The sequence below is a fragment of the Citrus sinensis genome, chromosome 8, assembly GCF_022201045.2.
Source record: "Citrus sinensis cultivar Valencia sweet orange chromosome 8, DVS_A1.0, whole genome shotgun sequence".
Lineage (NCBI taxonomy): Eukaryota > Viridiplantae > Streptophyta > Magnoliopsida > Sapindales > Rutaceae > Citrus > Citrus sinensis.
The window spans coordinates 13,457,175-13,476,718 of NC_068563.1; the positions used below are offsets into that span (position 1 = coordinate 13,457,175).

The window sequence follows — 19,544 nt, forward strand, 5'->3', positions numbered from 1 at the left end:
AAATAAGAACTTATAAATAATTTGCACATACACAGACTTCTTTTGCACGCACTTGAATGACAGGCGGTCTGAATAACAACTCAAATGGATGAGAAACAAAGTTGCCTTTTCTCATTCTAACTGATTATGATTTACAAACTATGGTTTGGACATAATAAAACATCACTAATATCGATCTCATTGACCGTTTTCATAGATATGTCCAGACCCACAACACCTATTAGAATCAACTGGTTTTTCACTCCTAATTGCTACATGCAGGAGCTATGAATATTTTCCAACTTAAGGCTCTACAAATATAAGACTGGTTGTAGCATAAATGTACAGCAAATTAATCTCTGAATCAGCAACCACTAATCATAGACATGGACTAGGTTTTCCCGTGCAGAAAGGAATGTTAATATTTCCCCCAAAGGCACGTTGTAAACTCAATACAGCAAACATTGCCTTTATTGGTTACATCAGATGTGTCAACATGGAAGGTTGTGAATCTAAAAAACAGAGCACGTCCTGTCATACTATTGCAACGTATTAATTACTTTCGAAACTCTACAATAAGATAGGTGTATATCCACCCATGAGACAGATTGAATGTAGCGGAAAGGCAAGTCAATCATATAGTTGAATTATGCATCCAAAATGACAATCTAATTGTCAACACTAAATAACAATTATTGGCATCGGCAAGACTTTGGAAGCCCACTTCTCTAGAGTGACAGGCAAAAGGTATTCAGAGCAAAGATACAACTCCAAAAAAGATACAGAACTTGCAAGGAAGCATCTGAAAGAAGCATTCTCCCAAAGGGTGAAAATAACTGTCAAGCTTTTATCTAAGGACTTCACAATAAAATTGAAGTGACAGCAGTATAGATTCTAATTTCAGTATTCTGTGAAGAGGGGGTAAAAAATTCCACTTTCTGGAGTGAAGTGTTTTGATCAAGCAATGTCGAGCTAAATATCAAAAATTTCTTTGACATAAAAATAATGAGCTCAAGTTTTCCCTGAAACAGTAGAGGGAAGATCAACGATTAATTACAATGAATATCGGAATCAATAAAGACCCAAGAATTTCCACCAGAAAGTTCCAGTTACTCCCCAGATGATAGCATTAACAAGAGCCATTGTAAAGCCCATTTTGAATACGTCAGGAAGGTCAATATAACCAGCTGTTCAAAAAGTAATAAAAAGATTATCAGTCACCCAAGTGAAAGATTCTGCATCATCATTTACCATGTAGGGAGGTATGTGGTTGTTAAATATCCAATTACAGATACACTAAAAAGCATATACCCGAGATTAAGGATACAGCTTCAAACATTTTGTACAAACAAGCGTGTACAAAGTGATGTCACATCAGTTAATGAAAATAATTATGTGGGCCCTGTGATAATTTTATCTAACCAATCTCTTTTTGCCATACCACTTTGTACACATAAGTTTGTAAAAAGTGTTTGTAGCTCCAACATTACTCTAAACCAAAGCATCATAAAATGAGAAATTAAAACAAAATGAACAAAAATAAATAAATAAAATAATGCATAACTTAGGGGAAGCAAATCGCACCTCCATAGTACACAGCAGCTTGACCACTGCTATAATGTGTTATTGCACCGAACAGATTAGTATTGTAAGCTAAAGCCAGTGCAGCCAGCACACCAGGAACCCCAGCTGCCAAGTGCATTGCAAGAAAAGCAGAATACAACGCTCCCACGTGACCAGTTTGACTAGCAAATAGGTAGTGGATTAAGAAGTATGATGCCTGAAGAACCCCAAATGCGGCTGGCCAGCTCAAAGAGAAAGACTGAAGGCACTTGGCCACACTGTCAGACATCCACGTAACAATGCCAAGATTTGTCAATTGGCCTGCCATGCCCACTAAAACAGCAAACCAAGACAATGTATCCCAAGCTGACTTTTCACTTAGGCAATCATCCCAATCAAGGACACCCAATAACAGAAGTATAGATAGGCCGATCATTGCAGCTACAACACTTGGTATACCTAGTGCATCTCTGCATACAGAAGAAGTCATACCTCCATTCAATTAATGCATTCCGAAAGAAAAAATTAATCTGGTTTCTTTACATATCAAAGACATCATGACATGCTCCGAAGAAACTAAAAGGTATTTATAACAGAATTGAATCCTGAGAGGGTGACAACTTATTTGAATGATGGTTGCACCTCAGAAAATTACCAAATACATCTGTAAGACAGCTTTTATAATGCTAAAACCCAAGAAAAAACAATGAGAGAAACTAATAGAGTGAACAACTAACATAGACATCAAATTGTAGGAGAAGGAGTTTCACAAGTTAAAATTTGATGTGATGTAAACAGAAACAATAATGAATTTGCTCTGCTTATGAAGTATTATAGAAGCTACCATCTTTCTGCTTCTGTTTCTTAGTACCAGTGATTTAAACTTTAAAGCATAAACAGAACAAACTATTCCAACAAGTTAGACAATGAATACACAGAATAGAGGGCTGGAATGACTGTTACATCTTACAAGTAAGCAGAGGCATACCAAGGCGGTTTTTCTAGGGAGAGAACTGTACCCAATATAATTGGAGAACACAAAAATTATACAAATCTGATGCAATAGAAAAAGTTGAAATTATGCCTGATTTTCAGATGAAAATACAAAAATAACCTTAGTGATTGACTACTTGCCCTACGTCTCTGTTTTGCTCGACTTCCAAACTAGTTTGATTGGAAGGACAGGAAATTTATAAGCTTTTTACTATAATTACTGAAACATTTCTCTACTCTAGAGTTTTCTACCATTGCTTAAATCCTGGCTAGTCTAGAAGTCTATAACTTCCTCAGATTGCAATGCATTTGAGCAAAATACGCAGTTATTAAAAAAGCACCACTTCAAATGACCTACATTTATCTATACATTAATCCATCAAGCATACATCATCAGTATTTGTCAACAGAAGTATATTCAGTAGAGATGTGTGCAAATATAACTTGTTGCAACTGAAACTGAAAAGACAAAAAATTGTGTATGCAAACAAATATACCTTATTATACTATCTGCATGAAATGGTTTTTTGCAGTACATACTGATGCGATTTAATGATATATTGAAAATAACATCCACATAATTGATAGTTCACACAAGCATCACATAGGTTAATCTTAAAGAAAGCAGCTAAAATGTTAATGTCTATCAGAAGCATAACAAATAGCGCGAAAAGTTCTAACCTTCATTTTTACCTGTTTGCACATTTCAATCAGTTATATATAACATAATGGAGATTACAAATGTCAGTTATGTGAAAAAAAATCTTCATTGCTATGTAAGAAATAGTACTAACCCAAAGATCCACAAAGAAACTGCAAGAAGCATTGTCCCAACCATGATCCACTCATTTCTAGTGACAGGACCCAACTGCTTCAGTTTCTTTGCAGCCATAGCAGGGGCATCTGGTGTGTCTTTGACTTCAGGAGGATAAAGCTTATATAATATAAGTGGAGTAGCAAGCAGAGCAACAAGAGCTGGTACACAAGCAGCTTTGAACCAAGACACCCAGGGGCTTGAAATTATTACTCCAAGTTCCTCAGCTAATTTGAGGCACAGTAAATTTTGAGCTGCAGCTGTCAGGAAAAGAGCACTAGAGTTGCCAGCAGACTGTGTTGCATCACACAATCAAGTATAAATGAGTTAGCAAAAGATTAAAGTTGATATTATAAAAGAAAAACCATTCCATGGGCCTAAATATTCACTCTGCCAACTACTAAACATTAAACAAATAGAAAGAAAAGTGACAGTGTTAACTAGAAACATGCAGCTGATGGTCACACTTCAATCTTTAAAACATGGTAATTTCCATCCACTTTAAGCATACACATGTAGCATAGTTATCAGCAGAAATTTCAATTAAACCATAGAACAAGCATTCAAACATAATACATTACATTTTAGCCATTTAACACATACCCACATAGCATAATTAATAATACAGTATATCGTGTGGCCAATGAACACGAGCACATTACTTGAATTACAGTTTGCTTCAAATGCTAACCTGAAATTGGGACTGAATAAGATATGATCCAAGCTTCTTCGAGGAGGAATCCCCGGGCTTGCTCCCAGCGGATAACGACAATGATTTAATGATTGGCAAGAAAACGCCGCCAGCTCTGGCAGTAGTACTGGGCATTGCCGGAGCAATAAGCGCCTCACTGAAGGTCAATCCGTAGGACAAACCCAGAGTGCTCTTACCCAGCCATTTAACAAAATACGTAGCAATCCTGTCCCCAAGGCCAGTCTTCACAAACCCACGTGCGAAAAAGAAGGAAATGACGATCAACCAGATGACTTCGTTGGTGAACGCAGCGAAAGCAGTGGGGAATGCGAGTGTTCTAGTGACAATTGAGGTAGTGAGGCCGAGAAAAGCCCACGCGCCGACTGGCAACGGGCTCAAAACGAGGCCGGCGATCGTGGAGAGGAAGATTGAGAGGAGCTGCCATGCCTGTGGGGAAACTTCGACGGGTTTGGGGACGAGGAAGCGGAGGATGAGGCCAATGGAGATGGAGATAACGAAGGGGAGTAGCTTGGCTCCTCGTGGTGGAGGTGGTGATGGCAAATTTGTTGGAGGTACTGTTGATGCGGTGTCATTTTGAGAAGAGGAGTGAATGGGTCTGATGATATGGGGTCTGGAGAGTGAGAGTGATCTTGATCGGAGGGTGGGGAAAGAGCGAGAGTGAGATGGGAAAATAGAGGGTGGGGATTTGGAGATGGGTTTGTAAGGGAATCGGTGGAATAAGGCGGAGCGAATGGTGGGGAGAGAGAATGTGGGGGTGGTGGAGAGAGAACGGAGGGCTAAGCTCTCCATTTTTGTGCTTAATTTGTTTTGAACTTTTACTTTGTTTTGGTTTTTTACTCTGTTTTAGGAATTAAAAATTAAAAAAAAAAAAGGGGAAAACGAAAAACAGCACTGTAAATTCAACAATTCTGAATTCGGAAAATGAGAGAGAGAGGAGATAAGTGCGCGCGCGTTAACTTTGATGTGGAAGTGTGGGACACAGCGGATATCACAATGCCTGACCACTCGCTCTGTGTATTGATGTGAGAAAAGAGAGACTCTTCGTATGAGAGAGGAGAGAAAAATTTGTGTGGGTGCGGGTGCACTGTTTCTGTATTTCACCCTGAAAATAATAAAAAAGAAGAGTGTGCTACGGTCACAACTCACAAGCACCAACACTCTCTCATTTCACAAGCACCAACACTCTCTCATTTTAAATTTGACACTCCAACATTTTTATTTATAAGGTCAGAGTTATGAAAATATATTTTTATAACCATATAATCAAAGTTATAATATATTTTTTTATTATTTAATTATACAATTAAAATTATAATATATTTTTTATTATTTAATTATACGATTAAAATTAATAGGGTCATTCTATAATGCCGTGATTAAATTTACGGCATCAAAATCGTAATTAAACATAAATTATGTAAACGAAACATAAAACTTGTAAATTTAACATAAAATTTTTAAACCAACATTAACTGTAAAATAAAATATAAATTTTAGAAATTAAACATAAAATTTATAAATGAAAGGTAAAATTAAAGATGACAAAATTACTTGCAAACCCACCCAAATTTGCCCGCAAAAACCTACTTGGTGCAGGTAAGCAGGTTTTTTTTTCGGGTTGCGAGCATGTTTGATATTTCAAACATGCCCGGGTTGCAAGCATGTTTGATATTTCAAACTTAAATCCACTGCGAGTTGCAGGTGGGTTTGGTACTGAGGAAAAATTTGTTGGGTACTAGTGCAGGTATCCACCAATCCATATTATTTATTTTAATTATTTATATTTTTTATTTTAATCACAAAATTTACATTAAAAAAATTTGATCATAAATATATTTAAGTTAAAATGTTTCATTCCTAAACCTAAGAGCATCTCTAAAAGGCTCTATAAATTTTACTCTTTAAATATTCATTTGCTTACCTATGTGGCAAATAGATGAGTAAAAAAAGATATTGTTATTCAAAAGACTCTTCAAATAGAAATAAGTTAATATTATTTTAATTAAATAACTATTTTTTTAAAAGAAAAGTCAATATTAATTAAAGTACATTTCTCTTTTTCTTCAACAAAAAGTAATAAAATATAAATTGAAGAGGGAGAAAGTAACTCTTCAAATTTGAAGAGAGATGATCATTTCTTATTTGAATAATCTTAATTGGAGTGTCTTTTGGAGCCTTAAATATTGATGTACCTCTTCAAATAAGTAATAAAATCTTATTTGAAGAGTCTTTTGGTGATGCTCTAACTTATCTCACTGCAACATATATACAATAAGCTTTTAATAAATAGAAATTTTATAATTTTTATTACTAATATTTTATTTTACTTTAATTGATTTTGTTTGTTTTGCCTTAACAATAATTGTTTTATAAAATTTAGCATTACATGCACCCATTTTTTTTTCAAAATTGAAAATGATAATGCTATGTATACTAAGTTTGAATACTTAGGGATTGTTTGTTAAATGTCTGAAATTTAAAATTTTATTAATTTAAGAACTTTTCTGGAACTTGCTTATTTGTTTTTGGGACTTACTTATATATATATTAATTACTTTTATAATTGGTTTAATTTCTCTATCACCCTAGCACTAGTAAAAGAATTTGGATCTATTGTTGAGTTGTTGAAAAGGGGATAGAGTCAGAAATCTATTTTACAAGGGGCAATCCAAGAATGAATATAATTTAAGAGTCACAACTTCAACTTATGGAGGCATATCAACAAAAAAATAAAAAATAAAAAATAAACCAAAGCCTAAAACAACAATGTGGGCTGAGTTCAAAATCTACAGGTTCCTCTAGTGCACCAATGACTCGCAAATATTAAATTCCAAAAGCGTGTTAGAGGGTAACCTCAAGATTTTCTCCTAATCATCATCTTTGAGATTTGCAAATCACTTGGGTACATCAGGGCCTCCAATAGTCACCTGAGAAATTTCCCTGATCAGAGGATTGACAAAGCTCTTAAGTAATTCACCATGATGAAAGAGCTAAGATAACTGTAATGTAAATCGCCATAATTGTAACACCAAAAAATTAAGTGATTATTAGTATTAATTTGATCGCATTGTTGTGATTATTGATTCATTTTCGTATTTGATTGTTAAATGTTTTTATTATGTCTTTATTGTTGTTACTGTCTTTTTATTTGTGCTATTAATATTAGACTATTAGCTTTAGTACTAACATTATCTTAGTGTTTGGGCTTATTTATTATTGGGCAAGTTTTAGCCAAGCCCATTTTAGTCATTTTATCCAAGCCCATTAGCTAAGGCCCTGGGTATAAATAGATAAACTAAAGGGAAAAAAATGGAAGCTAGCTTCTTCTTCACTTGGTCGGTTAGGAGAGATTCTTTGAGAGAGAGGCCAAAGTTTTTCTTAGTTTTTATCTTTTAAGTACAAGAATTGTTGGGCAATTGTGGAAATGCTTAAATTATGAATATCTATGACATTTCAGTGCACTATTTTTTGTGTAAACTTAGAATTAGTGTGTTTGATCTCTATGATTTAGATTTGGGGTTTTGATTCTTAAGGTTATTGCATGATTTTCATGGGTATCATGTGTTGGGAAATTATTGATTAAATAAAGACCATGATGATTAAAAGAATGTGTTGGATTTTTATGACAGTCACAAACTCCAAAAATTGTTTAAAACATTGTGCTTTGACTTTAATTTTTTTAATTTTTTTTATATGTGGTGAAACTAGACATCCTAAAGGCACATATAATTTTGCTTTATTAAAAATATTCTTGTATTCTATTTTTAAAGAATTTTTGAATGGTGCCCTGTGATTCTGGAAAATTGATATTTTTGCAATGTTGTAAGATGGAAATTTTTTTTTTTAGATTAATGACATGATTTAAAAGTGATTTATAACTCTCAAGTATAAGAGTGTTTTGTTATATAATAACTCGGTGAGTCTGAAGTCTATTTACAGAGAAAAAATTTAATTTGTTTATTTAAGTTTATAAAAAAATTAAAATTAAAATTAAAAATATGTAATTTAATTTAAGAAAAACTATGAAATTGAATTATTTAGGGTTATGGATCCACTTCTAGTAATAAATACAATTTAACAATTTTTTTTATTTTATTTCCCAAAAGATTAATTGTATAAATTAAAATAATTTTCCCATTAATTTTATTATGGACTTAATGTGTCAAAACTCAACTTGTCTACAATAAGTCAAAATACCAATTTACCATATTTTATACTAAGATATTAAGATTCATTGCGCCAAACTCCTATTTTTGTCTACAATAAATCAAAATTTCAAAATATAAAATATGGATAAAATTAAATAGAAAATAATTCAATTTGTACAATTAAAAATAGAATTTGATTAAATCATATTTCTCTACTAAGAGTTTCACCTCACCCTAACTACTAATATTTAGCTAAACATATTTGAAATAAAGGAAATTATTAAAATTGAAAAATACATAATTAAAAAAATGGTATTTGAAAATTGAAATAAAACTAATTTTATTTATTGAAAATATATTACAAAGAGAGATGAGAAGAAGAATTTGAGGGGAAATAAGAGAAGAGAAGGTGTGGAGAGGTGTGTTCCCCCCCTCCCCCCTCTCTATTTATACTAATACAAGATTAATCCACACCACATAAAATTTAAATTTTAAAACTATATGCTAATTTTAATTCAAAATTATGCTCCTACAAAATATTCGAAGGCAACGAGTTCCATGTGAGATTTAAATCAACGCCCTTGACATATACAGAGCGCTACAAGCCTAGTGGCATGTATGTGATACAGTAGGGCCAGCTCTAGAGTAATGACGCTTTAGACAAATTTTTTTTTTTATGAGACTTCCTTTACATTTAGTAGCTTCAAGATTGAAAGAAACATAAAAAATCTCGAAATTCAATCAATTTTTAACTATACCTTAAATATCAACAATTAACAAGATAGTAAGAAATTTTAAAAATGAAAAGTAATGAAGAAAATATCTTTTTTTATTTCTTTTAGAACTATTATTTCAAGAAACTATATATAATGCTTCAAAAGTAAAATAATAAAAGTAATAATTTTCTTTTAAGGTCTAGCTATATTGGATATACTCTAACTTAAATTATCCACTACAGCAATTGAATTTAAAGTTAAAAAAAACCAATACTCATTTCAACTTTAAATTGAGTAGTTATAGGAGATGCTTTAACTTAGAGCACTTTCAACTAGGGATGGTAAACAACGGGTCTGAGCCGGGCTTTTTCAAACCCAGGTCCAGGCCCACTGTCAGTTAAGTGTGTGGGCCTGGGCTGGGCCGAGCCAGGCCATTGCGGGCTCGAGCCGGACTTGGACTTTATTTATTTATTGTAAATTTGAAATAAATTAATGATCAACAAGTTATTACAAATCATATATAAATTAAAGAAAATGAATATTTCAAATTAAAATAATAAATAAAGCAAATAAAAGCTCATAACTTTAATTTTTTTAATACTAGATTTTTTAATTCAAACGCTCTCTTAATTAATTGACACAAAAGAGAGAATTTAGTATCATAATTTTAACTTTTTTGAATCATAATTGATTTATAAGTTAAGAATTTAAGTTTTTTTTTTTAATTTTTAAATTACTTTTCATTTTTAATTATATTATTCTAATTTATAAAATTATTTTTTTTTAAATGTAGTAGGACTGGGCTTTGTCCGAACTTTTTTTTCTTGGGCCCTTGTCGAAATGAGGGCCGGGTCTAAGCCCGCAGCCCGACCTGGGCTTTTTTGCCATCCCTACTTTCAACATAACAATTCTCTTTTCTTTACAAAGAAGAGCACGAGAATTTTATAATGTTAAATAAGTAACCCTTTTTTTAACGGACAAAGAATTTAATATTTTTCTTGGGAAAACTGATAATGAATTATGGTTAGACAATATTATTAATTATAGATATTTAACATTGAAGTTATCAAATATAATATTTTTATAAAAATTCTTAACTATGAGATAATTATTAATTGAAGAGAGGTCTAAAAATTAGGCTTTTCTATATTAAGTAACTTAAAAATTTTATTAATTTATGTATATCAATGAAAAAAGTGTCTTCCTAACATATAGGACCTAGACGACCACAATGAAACTTTCACACAATATGAGGATTTAGGTGACCGCCTAATTAATTCCCTTAAGTCCAGATTATATTTATTGTTGTGAGATAAAAACTATACTTGTTAAAGAAAAAGATATGATTACATGGTAAATAGTAATTTAAAAAAAAACTTTTATAGTTAGTAATTATAAAAATTTGGATGAAATAATAAAGAAAAATAGAAGTTGGCTGTGGTGCTGTAGCCCACAATCCAACCGACGGCCTAAGAGATGGTAGAAAAGAACAAAGTTTTTAATCAAGACAGCAATGTAAAGTTGTTGTTATTTGTGATTGAGAGTCACATGCTTTTGTAGTTTTGTTGTCAAACGAAATTGCTTATGTGTGCTCTTACATCAGCTGGAAAGGGCAAGCCCCTTCTACAACTATGTTGCATCTACTATCACAAAATCCTAATCCCCCATATTGTATCCATCAGAAGGAAATTGTCAATTTCCGATGGACACACAAGCAAACCAGCTTCACTTTGTGCTGTTTCCTTTTTTAGCCCAAGGGCATATGATCCCTATGATTGACATAGCAAGGCTACTTGCACAGCGTGGTGTTATTATCACCATAGTCACAACGCCAGTTAATGCGGCCAGGTTCAATGGAATCCTTTCTCGCGCCATTGAATCTGGACTGCAAATCAAGATAGTCCAATTCCAGTTACCATGTGAAGAAGCTGGTTTGCCTGAAGGTTGTGAGAATTTGGACATGGTGGCTTCGCTAGGTTTAGCCTTCGATTTCTTCACAGCTGCTGACATGCTACAAGAACCAGTAGAAAATGTTTTTGCACAGCTGAAGCCACGACCAAACTGCATAATTTCTGACATGTGTCTGCCATATACAGCGCATATAGCTGGCAAGTTTAACATTCCAAGGATTACTTTTCATGGAACATGCTGCTTCTGCCTTGTGTGCTACAACAATTTATTCACCTCCAAGGTTTTTGAGAGTGTGAGCTCGGAGTCAGAGTACTTGGTCGTGCCATGTTTGCCTGATAAAATTGAATTCACTACTCAGCAGGTAGATTCTTCTCTAGGTTCAAGATTCAATGTATTTCAGAAAAAAATGGGTGCAGCTGATACAGGCACATATGGAGTTATAGTGAATAGTTTTGAAGAATTGGAGCCAGCTTATATTAAAGAATACAAGAAAATAAGGCATGACAAAGTGTGGTGTATTGGTCCGGTTTCACTTAGCAATAAAGAGTACTCAGATAAGGCTCAAAGAGGTAATAAGGCATCAGTTGATGAACACCAATGCTTGAAGTGGCTTGATTCAAAAGCTCCCAAATCTGTAGTTTATGCTTGCCTTGGAAGCCTCTGTAATCTGATTCCTTCGCAAATGAGGGAACTTGGGTTAGGCTTAGAAGCATCAAATAGGCCATTCATTTGGGTGATTAGAGAAGGAGAAACATCAAAAGAATTGAAGAAATGGGTTGTAGAGGATGGCTTTGAAGAAAGGATCAAAGGAAGAGGCCTTGTCATATGGGGTTGGGCTCCACAAGTGCTAATATTATCTCACCCTTCTATTGGAGGATTCTTAACACATTGCGGCTGGAATTCAACACTAGAAGGTGTGAGTGCTGGCTTGCCATTATTAACATGGCCTCTTTTCGGAGATCAATTTATGAATGAGAAACTTGTTGTGCAAATACTAAAAATTGGGGTCAAAGTTGGGGTGGAAAGTCCCATGATATGGGGAGAGGAACAAAAAATTGGGGTGTTGATGAAGAGAGATGATGTCAGGAATGCGGTCGAAAAATTGATGGATGAAGGAAAGGAAGGAGAAGAGAGAAGAAACAGAGCTGTAAAGCTTGGTCAGATGGCAAATATGGCGGTCCAAGAAGGTGGATCTTCTCACCTCAATGTCACACTTGTAATTCAAGATATCATGAAACACGTACACTCCACGAGTCAAGCTAATAAATGACATCTAGAACAGAGGAGGACAGAGCTTGTCCTAGCAAGCTGATGACGTGCACCAAAACTTTCCTTGTTTGGATTGGATATTGTTTTTCACACAATAATGAATCAATGAATCTTTGTTTGTTTTTTCACAGTCGTATTTGTATGGTTAACGTTGACACAATATTTTTGTTGGATAAAATGACCCTTTTTGTCTAGAAAACCCGTGATTATTATTTTATAATTTTAATCAGAGTTTTTATAAACAACGGTCATTAAAATTAAGATTGTATTTTACCCTGTTATTTAATGACCATTATATAATAAAATCGTTATTGTAAATGTTAGATTTTATAATAGTTAATATAATAACATTTATCAAATACTTTTGATAACACTTATTAGGAAGAACCATCATAATATATGAGTTATTGTTTTACGTTTTAGTTGTAGTAAGAATGGTACATTTACCTCTTAGATTGGGGAATCAGAACCCAGAATTGAAATTATTGATAACATTTATTTTACAAGATAAAGTCAGGAATTGGAATCAGAATCATCGGCCCACCCCAATTTAGGAATGAGAAATGAGAAATTGATTCTCAAGAGGGGACAAGAATGAGTCTCCAATTTTCGAGAATGACCATTCCCCCCTCCCTCCAACCCCAACTAGAGGTGGCAAAAATACCCGTCCGGTTTGGATCCGGACCGTATCCGGGCGTTGTGGGCCGGATATTACCCGGTCCGAGTATGAAGCCGGGTCAGTCTTGGGCATCACTTGATAAATCCAGAACCCGGATTTTATTAAAAAAATATTATAAAATATATATTATTATAAATATTTATATTTATTTGACTCATTTATTATACATATATAAAATTTTAAACACTTAAAGTTTATATTTTCATGTCAAATTTTATTGAAATAAATTTAAAACTTATAAAATTACCAAAAAATAAAAAATATATACACATATAATATTAAAAAATATAAAATTCAGGTATCTGGATTAAAACCCAGCTCGGACTCGGACCCAGGCAGGGTCCGGTCATTGCAATACCCGGACCCGACCCGGGGTTTTGCCATCTCTAACCCCAACAACAAAATAAAAAATGCCAATTTTATCTTCAATTCAAAAAAGATTATTATAATTAATTAGTATATTAATATAATAATAATAATTGAATAAATAATGACTATAATTAAAACAAAAAAATAATTTTGACAGTAGTTTATGAATTGTACTTTTTAGTAATTTATTACAATTTAACTTATTTCAATTCTGATTCTTACCGTTCAAATAAATAATTTATTCTAATTTTTATTCTTTATTTTCATTTCAGCCCATTCTAATTCCTATTCATTTAGATTCAAATTTATTACTGTAATCATTTAGTAAATGCACCAAGAATGGAATGAAAAGTCGGATGGACAAATCCGAGTTAATTTTGTTTTGATAAAACATTTGCTGCAATACGTTCCTTGCTTGGATTCTCCTCCTCTGCCTATCATATGTCTTTTTCCATTTGTCTTTAGTGTAGCCGCTGGGAGCCATAATTAATCATAAAACAAATAAAAATGAAGAGAAGAAAAAGAAATGACAAGGAGCTTTTGCGGGATTTGACAAAGTAGTTTTCAAATAATGGCCATTTCGGTTTGAGTCTTAAAGAAAATGGGAGTTAAAAATTCAATTTGGATTTTGTTCATTATCTTTTCGTTTTGTAGATTAAAAAAATTGCAAGGCATTTGTAGTTTTCCATTTTTTTTTATTGTAGCTGTCGTGCGAAACAATTAATTAAAAAAAAATAGAGAAATCAATGATATGCGAGAAAAATTTTATCAAATAAAAAAGAAAAGAAACTACAAAATTTCATATTTGGAAGACCTCATCAATATTAAAAAAGATTCTTTCGAATAAAAAATATCATCCAGCTATTCTTAATTTAACCACTAGATCCATAGTGAACTGCTGAATTTCCTTCGTAATAAATCTGAGAACAATAAAAATGCATTCCACAAATTAGACTTTAACAATTTAACTATTTATAGCCGCACAACTGCCGAGGAGGTTTAAAACTTGAGCTCATAAGATAATTTATAGCCGCACAAGATTTACTTTCCAACTAAATAAAAGTCCAAACTTTCTAGACAACAAATTTAATAGCTTTAACGATGGCATAGATCATCAAAGCTTTGAAAGAAGTTTGATGACTAAATGGCATTACAAAACAACCCCGTAAAGCACCACTACTAAATCCATTAAAAATGGTGCCACAAGCTAGAAGAAACAGGTTCTCCTTTACAATTATAATTTTTACATTAGTGGGGATTATGGTCGTATATTTAATTATATTATATCAAATTATCAATTGTGTTTGTTATGATATTTGTCAATTATAAAGTTATGTCAATTGATGTTTTATCAATCTATATAAGAATTAAGCAAACTTAAAATACTTAAAAGATTTGTAGTAAATTGTAATACATTCTTAATTCTTTGGCAAACATGCGCAACACATTAGAAGAAAAATTTACATAAAACAGGCTAATCATGTCATCTATGCACCTATTAAATAAAAAGCTAATATGCAAATGAACCCTTTGCAATAGTAATTTTGACACTAATGGGTATTATGATTATATATTCAATTATTTTCTCATGCACCAAACTAAAAGAGGGTGCCACAGAGCTACAAGACTCAGATTCCCCTTTGAAATAATGATTTTGACATTAGGGTTATTATGCTCATACATATATATAAAATTTATATGACATCAAATTATCAACTATTCTATTATAAACATTAGGGTAAAATTTAATTTACCCCCCACTTAGAGTGGCTATCTTCAAAATGTCCCCTAAGATTATGAAAAGTCAATTTATCCTTTAAATTTTGTTATTTCTCTATTAATTTCAACCATCAAAAGGAAAAAAATCATATTTGTTTATCTTTATAACAGTCAACTAACTAAAAAAGAGTCAAACTTTTATCTTTTTTACTTTTGTTAATAGCACTAAACCCAATTATTTCAAAAATTTCACACATAAAAATGCTTCAATAAATTTCACACTCTCCTGAATTAGTAATTTTTTTTAAAAAATTGGTTAACTTTTAATAGTAGGTTTCATAAAGTCATCAACCCTCTTTGTTCTGTTTGTTGATTCAAAGCCCACAATTTGTTTTGTAAATCCAATCACAAATCAAAATCTCATTTCAAAGAACCAAACATTTCTCTCAAAATCTAACAAAAATCCAATGTGTCATACAAATTAATTCACAAAAACAACTTAAACAACTCTTCACCGCACGCAGCAACCTCTTTATCACGCCGTCGTGCACAACATCCCGAGATCGAACTGGAAACCCATGGAGGTTTCACTACTCTTATTGTAATATCAGCCAAAGATCAAATTTATTCTATCAATCGAGATCAAATTTATTCTATTAATCGATTTGGGTAAAGCTCGTATTTTAATCGACTTTAGGAGAAGACTCCATCACCATCATGACTGTCTGCCTCTTTTCTTCGTTTTTCTATTTTATTTTTATTTTTTGAATTCTGTAATCTAATCTTAGAATATTCATATTATCGTTTATTTATTTTTAGAATTGGGTAATTTAATTGGTATATAAATTGAACTTTAGTTTATGGTGCTTTCATATGGGGTGGGAAAAACGATCTAGGCCGGCCTGGCCCTCCATATGAGGGCTTAGACATGGGCCAAAATTTTTAAAATCTGTTGTGATAGGTCTAGTTAAATAGATACTGAATTGAAATACAATGATGGTGGATATGTAATAGGATTTGGTTTTTCGAATTTTGATTTTTTTAAAAAAATTTGTTTTGATTTCATTATAATACCATTTTTCTATTTTTCCGTCATAATTATTTTAAAATTTTCACAAAGTACAAAAGTTTATTATATTTTTTAACATTGAAATTACAAAAATTATATAATATAATTTCCAGACATTCAAATGACATTAAGAATAAAATAACTAATTGATCAATGATTTATATTAAAAAATAAATGATAAAATAGGGAAGGTTTAAATGTTTGATTTTGATTGTATTGATATTGTAAATGGATTTTATGTTTATTTTTTTTTGTTAATTAAAATAGAGGTAAAAATTATTTAATTTTTTAAAGGTTTTGTTACTACTATTTTGCCCTTTAACACCTACAATATGACAAATACTAAAGTTTTCATAGGATGGGTTTTATTAAAAAAATCATCTTTATCATCATATTGAAAATATGTCAAACTTCATGGGAAAGCTAAAGTTATTCTTCTTAACCTATAAAAGTGTTAGGTAGCATATTTTGTTAGGGTCAAAGCATTTTCGTATTTTATTGAGCCAATGTTAGTCAGCTGTTAAAAGTAACGAAATTTGAAGGTAAATTAACGTTTTTGCCTCATTAGAAAGTATTTTAAAAATAATCACTCTAGGTGGGGTAAATTGAATTTTACCCTAAATGCTATTGGAGATTTAACATTATTGCAGACTCACCTGATCAGTAATATACAACTCTTGAAAGCAATAATTTCCATATAAAAAAAAATTCTCGAATACAAATTTAAAAAAAACAGAATTCTCAGAAATTAATAAACATTTGGAATGAAACGAAAGAAAAGCCTATGAAATTAAGGAAACAATATCGAAATCACTTCTGAGGTTGGCCATGGAATGATATATCTTGCATAAATAATTCGATGTTGTTGTAAGAAGATCCCCCTTCATCTAAAGCTCTCTTTGCCAACTCTCCAAATTCTTCTGCTCTTCTTCTTCTTGCATCTCTTTCTTGTCCATCATCCATCAGTATGTTTATAGCCGTTTCGACATCTTCCTTCTTCACCAACACTCCAATCTTCTCCTCTTCCCCAAACTTCATCGGAACTTCCACTCCAACACTCACACCAATCCTTAAAACTTCCACAATCAACTTCTCGTTACAAAATTGGTCTGCAAAAAGTGGCCATGTAAGCATTTGAACCCCAGCTGATATCCCTTCCAGAGATGAATTCCAGCCGCAATGCGTTAAGAACCCTCCGACTGCAGGGTGTGATAATATCAGTACTTGTGGTGCCCAACCCCGAATCAAAAGGCCTCTCCCTTTAATCCTTTCTTTAAAATTTTCTTCTACAAGCCACTTTTCTAATTCTTCTAATTTACTTTCTCCCCTGATAACCCAAACAAACGGCTTGTTAGATGCTTCAAGGCCTAAACCAAGCTCTATAAGTTGTGAAGACGGCAAATTACAGATGCTTCCAAGACAAACATAGACTACTGAGGTTGGCTGCTGTGAATCAAGCCATGTTAAGCATTCAGGAACGTCGATTGATGCTTTTTTACCTCTCTCAGCCTTGTCTATGGGCTCTTTGTTGCACAGCGAAACAGGGCCGATGCACCAAACTTTTTCTTGTTTTGCTTTTTTGTAGTCTTCAATACATGGCGACTCTAGCTCTTCGAAGGTATTTATAATCGTGCCGTATGTTTTCTTATCGGCCGCAAAAATTTGCTCTTGAAGCTCTTTAAAGTCATCATCCTGCTCGGATATTGGTAATTGAACTTTAGTAAATTGAATGTGATCAGGCAAGCCAGGTATATTAAAGTAATCTGAATCAGATGTAACGTTCTCGTGAACCTTTGAAACACCCAAGAGGTGCAGGCAGAATAGACAGAAGCAAGAAAATTCATGGAAAATAATCCTTGGAACATTGAACTTGGCAGCTGTATCCACCGTCCAAGGAAAGCACATGTCAGAGATTATGCAGCAGGGCTTAAGAGTTTGCCTTTCGAACAAATTTTCAAAAGGCAACTGAAGCATGTGAAGCGAATTCAAGAACCTTGCAAAGTCTGTTGTAGGAAGCAGGTCGCAATTCTCACAGCCTTCGGGTAATCCTGCTTGTTGCCATGGAAACTGTATCTCAATTAGTCGGATTTGCATTCCGGAATCTATGGCACGAGCGTGCACTGTTTTAAACCTTGCTGCATTAACTGGGGTGGTGACAATAGTAACAATAGCTCCACGCTGTGCAAGCAATCTAGCAGTGTCAAACATGGGAATCATGTGGCCTGGAGCCAAGAAAGGAAGCAAGAGAAAATGTGACTGGCTGGCTTCGGATGCCATGGCTCAATGGATAGATGTTGAGGGGATGGACACGTTTTGTCATTTATAAAAAGGAATGGGAAATTGCTGATGCCAGAGACTGCGTAAACATATTGGCTTATTCGACCGTGAGGTTTGGATAATGTTCTTATGACACATTAACTAATTCATCAATGAACCTTTGATTGTTTCTTCACACGCGCAATTGTATTGTTGCTCAACGTGATTTAGCCTAGAAGTCTGTGTGTGTGTGTGTGTGTTAAATTATTAATAAATTTCAATTACTAGTGTGTGTTTCTTCACATACACGCACACACACGTAGAAATTTATAATAAATTTCAATAAGGGATATCTTAAATTATTAAAGTAAAGTATAGGATAAAAAATAAGAAAAATACATACTTTAATATACCGTATTAAGGTAAGTCTTTTGCCTTTTTTTTTTAAAGTTTAGGTAAGTCTTTTACTTATTTTTTTAGTTTATCTCTTATTTTAGTAATTTAAGAGATTCCTTCTCTCTCTCTCTCTCTCTCTCTCTATATATATATATATAGTTCTTTATTGTGAGTGCTCGCATTTTTTAAAATGCAGATTTGGACATTGTTAAATGATTTTTCAGCTGTTTATAATTGATGTAAAAGCATTTGACATTATTGTGAAACCCCAAATCAAGATTTTAAAGAATGCGAGAGCTCGCGTCTAAAACTGACTATATATATATATAAAATGTTATGCAGGCACATCAAGAACGCCGATTCACAAAATGGCAGAAATTAAAAGACATGCAGTCTAAGGTGGAAATAGACAACAATTGAATTGGATTGATTGCTACAATTTAATAAAAAGAACATTATATATATATATATATATATGTGTGTGTGTGTGTGTGTATGTGTGTATAATGATTATATATATATATATATGTAAAATGTTATGCAGGCACATCAAGAACGCCGATTCACAAAATGGCAGAAATTAAAAGACATGGAGTCTAAGGTGGAAATAGACAACAATTGAATTGGATTGATTGCTACAATTTAATAAAAAGAACATTATATATATATATGTGTGTGTGTGTGTGTGTGTGTATAATGATTATATATATATATATTGTTTGCGGCTGATTTTGGGTCAATGAATAAAAAACCACAAAACCAACCCAAGAGCAATAAATTTATATTTTTGTCGGGGAGCGGGGTACCTCGCTTGTTCGGCACGTGCAAGCTGTTTAGGCTTTTTGTGGAGTGAAGGAGGATTGAGATGACGGTGGTTATGGAGGGAATCTGACTTCAGGTGTGGAGGGCTGGTGAAACTCGCCTTAAACCTGCGAAACAACCAAAAAAAAT

At 33.0% G+C, this 19,544-nt stretch overlaps 3 protein-coding genes across 3 annotated transcripts; 1 reads left to right on the forward strand and 2 right to left on the reverse strand.

Moving 5' to 3' along the window:
- Window positions 1-780: 780 nt before the first annotated feature.
- On the reverse strand, window positions 781-5,065 carry LOC102622437 (dicarboxylate transporter 2.1, chloroplastic). The gene is made up of 4 exons (XM_006492557.4): window positions 4,041-5,065; window positions 3,330-3,643; window positions 1,564-2,012; window positions 781-1,166 (listed from the first exon to the last, which is right to left on the reverse strand). Exons 1-4 carry the CDS (start codon window positions 4,848-4,850, stop codon window positions 1,051-1,053), a joined length of 1,689 nt encoding a protein of 562 aa, XP_006492620.2. The 5' UTR covers window positions 4,851-5,065; the 3' UTR covers window positions 781-1,050.
- A 5,395-nt stretch (window positions 5,066-10,460) lies between these two features.
- On the forward strand, window positions 10,461-12,235 carry LOC102622132 (UDP-glycosyltransferase 73C12-like). Its single transcript, XM_006492556.4, has one exon. The coding sequence runs from the start codon at window positions 10,628-10,630 to the stop codon at window positions 12,104-12,106; it is 1,479 nt and encodes a 492-aa protein (XP_006492619.2). The 5' UTR covers window positions 10,461-10,627; the 3' UTR covers window positions 12,107-12,235.
- Window positions 12,236-16,515: 4,280 nt separating this feature from the next.
- On the reverse strand, window positions 16,516-18,418 carry LOC102621842 (UDP-glycosyltransferase 73C6-like). The gene is made up of 2 exons (XM_006492555.4): window positions 17,733-18,418; window positions 16,516-17,633 (listed from the first exon to the last, which is right to left on the reverse strand). Exons 1-2 carry the CDS (start codon window positions 18,216-18,218, stop codon window positions 16,752-16,754), a joined length of 1,368 nt encoding a protein of 455 aa, XP_006492618.2. The 5' UTR covers window positions 18,219-18,418; the 3' UTR covers window positions 16,516-16,751.
- Window positions 18,419-19,544: the final 1,126 nt, after the last annotated feature.

Bases quoted from the DNA above. Each gene is read 5' to 3' on its own strand.
- LOC102622437 (XM_006492557.4), bottom strand. From the start codon at position 4,850: ATGGAGAGCTTAGCCCTCCGTTCTCTCTCCACCACCCCCACATTCTCT. The intron at 2,013-3,329 runs GTTAGTACTATT...TTCTGTATGCAG, and splicing joins GTTTCTTTGTGGATCTTTGG to AGATGCACTAGGTATACCAA. The intron at 1,167-1,563 runs GTGCGATTTGCT...CTTTTTGAACAG, and splicing joins AGCTGCTGTGTACTATGGAG to CTGGTTATATTGACCTTCCT.
- LOC102621842 (XM_006492555.4), bottom strand. From the start codon at position 18,218: ATGGCATCCGAAGCCAGCCAGTCACATTTTCTCTTGCTTCCTTTCTTG. The intron at 17,634-17,732 runs GTTCACGAGAAC...ATATCCGAGCAG, and splicing joins ACCTCTTGGGTGTTTCAAAG to GATGATGACTTTAAAGAGCT.
- LOC102622132 (XM_006492556.4), top strand. From the start codon at position 10,628: ATGGACACACAAGCAAACCAGCTTCACTTTGTGCTGTTTCCTTTTTTA.